The following is a 1,501-nucleotide window of genomic DNA, read 5'->3' on the forward strand; positions in this document are numbered from 1 at the left end:
TGTGTGTGTGTGTGTGTGTGTTTTTGTGTGTGTGTGTGTGTGTGTTTTTGTGTGTGTTTGTTGTCTGTACAGTAGAAAAACCATTACGCCTATGGAGAGTCCCCACAATTCCCAAAAACAAACGTGTGTGTGTTTGGTCAGGTGATGGACAGCTCGATGCCTCTGATCGGAGAGCATGTGGAGGAGGATCGGCAGCTGATCTGTGATCTGGTCATCAGTAAGATGGCCTTCGCTCTGCTGGGAGTGATCACACCACAAACATCCACGAAGGTACCGCGGTCACGTGCTCATTTACACTCAACCTGAGCATCAGTCTGTGGAGTTTAACACGTGTGTGTGTGTGTGTGTGTAGACTCAACCTGGACCGCAGACGACTCAACCGAGACGAGCTCCAGGTGAACAACACGCTCAATCTGCACACGCCAGCGGTCAGAAGCATGGAAAGAAGTCTCTTCTTCTCACTAGAGCTGCATTTTTTTTAATCAAAAATACTGTAAAAAATGCCAAATATTATTATAATGTAAAACAGCTGTTTTCTGTGTGAATATCTATTATCAATGTTGAAAACAGTTGTGCTGCACAATATTTTTGTGGAAACTGTGATACATTATTATTTAACAGTTTGGGGTAAGAAAGAAATGAGCACTTTTATTCATCAAGGATGCATTAAATTGATCAAAAGTGACTTTAAAGACATTTCTAATGTTACAAAAGATTTCTGTTTCAAAAAAATGCTGTTCTTTTTGAACTTTCTATTCATCTGTGAATCCTGAAAAATAAAATGTATCACAGTTTCCACAAAAATATCAATGTTTTAAACATTGATGATAATAATCAGAAATGTTTCTTGAGCAGCAAATCAGCATATTAGAATGATTTCTGAAGATCATGTGACACTGAAGACTGGAGTAATGATGCTGAAAATACAGCTGCGCATCACAGAAATACATTAGTTTAACACATATTCACATAGAAAACATCTTTTTTAAATTATAATATTTCAAATTTTTTACAGTATTTTTGATCAAATAAATGCAGCTTTGATGAGCAGAAGAGACTCATTACATCTACAGTAGCTGCTCATCAGGTGTGTCACTAGCGTGTGTGTGTGTGTGTGTAGGTGGTCCTCATTCAGGCTCTGGTTCTCCGTCTCAGTCGGGTCAGGCGTCTCCTCAGCGCGCTCGATCTGCCACCACCTCTCCCAGTCAGGCCTTCCAGCCCGGGCCCATTCCCTCCAGCGGAGCCGGATCCCAGAAACAACCCGCGCAGCTCAAGTAAGAGCCTGCTTCTCTCTCCGTTTCAGTTACTCTGTAAAGGATGAGAAACTGCAGCGATTCATGATCTGTTTCTGATGAATGTTCGTTGTCTCTTGCAGTAAATCGCAGTCGCTCACCAACACCTTCAGCGAGACGCTGCGTGGAAACCTGACGGACGACGAGGCAAAAGCAGAAACCATCCGCAGCCTCCGCCAGTCCTTCGCCAGCCTGTTCTCCGACTAACA

General features: G+C 42.8%; 1 protein-coding gene across 2 annotated transcripts in view; it reads left to right on the forward strand.

Moving 5' to 3' along the window:
* The window catches only part of syn3 (synapsin III), a 55,088-nt gene that overhangs the window by 53,085 nt on the left and 502 nt on the right, over positions 1-1,501 (forward strand). Inside the window, exons 11-14 of one of the 2 annotated variants that reach the window (XM_016452157.1) lie at positions 142-270; positions 353-428; positions 1,121-1,274; positions 1,376-1,501. In XM_016452157.1, the coding sequence (XP_016307643.1) occupies positions 142-270; positions 353-428; positions 1,121-1,274; positions 1,376-1,499 (483 nt within the window). In that variant the 3' untranslated portion in view covers positions 1,500-1,501. The remainder of the gene's footprint in view (positions 1-141; positions 271-352; positions 429-1,120; positions 1,275-1,375) is intronic. The other variant, XM_016452158.1, reaches the window with a different exon arrangement.

Source organism: Sinocyclocheilus anshuiensis, unplaced genomic scaffold, assembly GCF_001515605.1.
Source record: "Sinocyclocheilus anshuiensis isolate Anshui unplaced genomic scaffold, SAMN03320099.WGS_v1.1 scaffold1543, whole genome shotgun sequence".
In the NCBI taxonomy this organism is placed as follows: Eukaryota; Metazoa; Chordata; class Actinopteri; order Cypriniformes; family Cyprinidae; genus Sinocyclocheilus; species Sinocyclocheilus anshuiensis.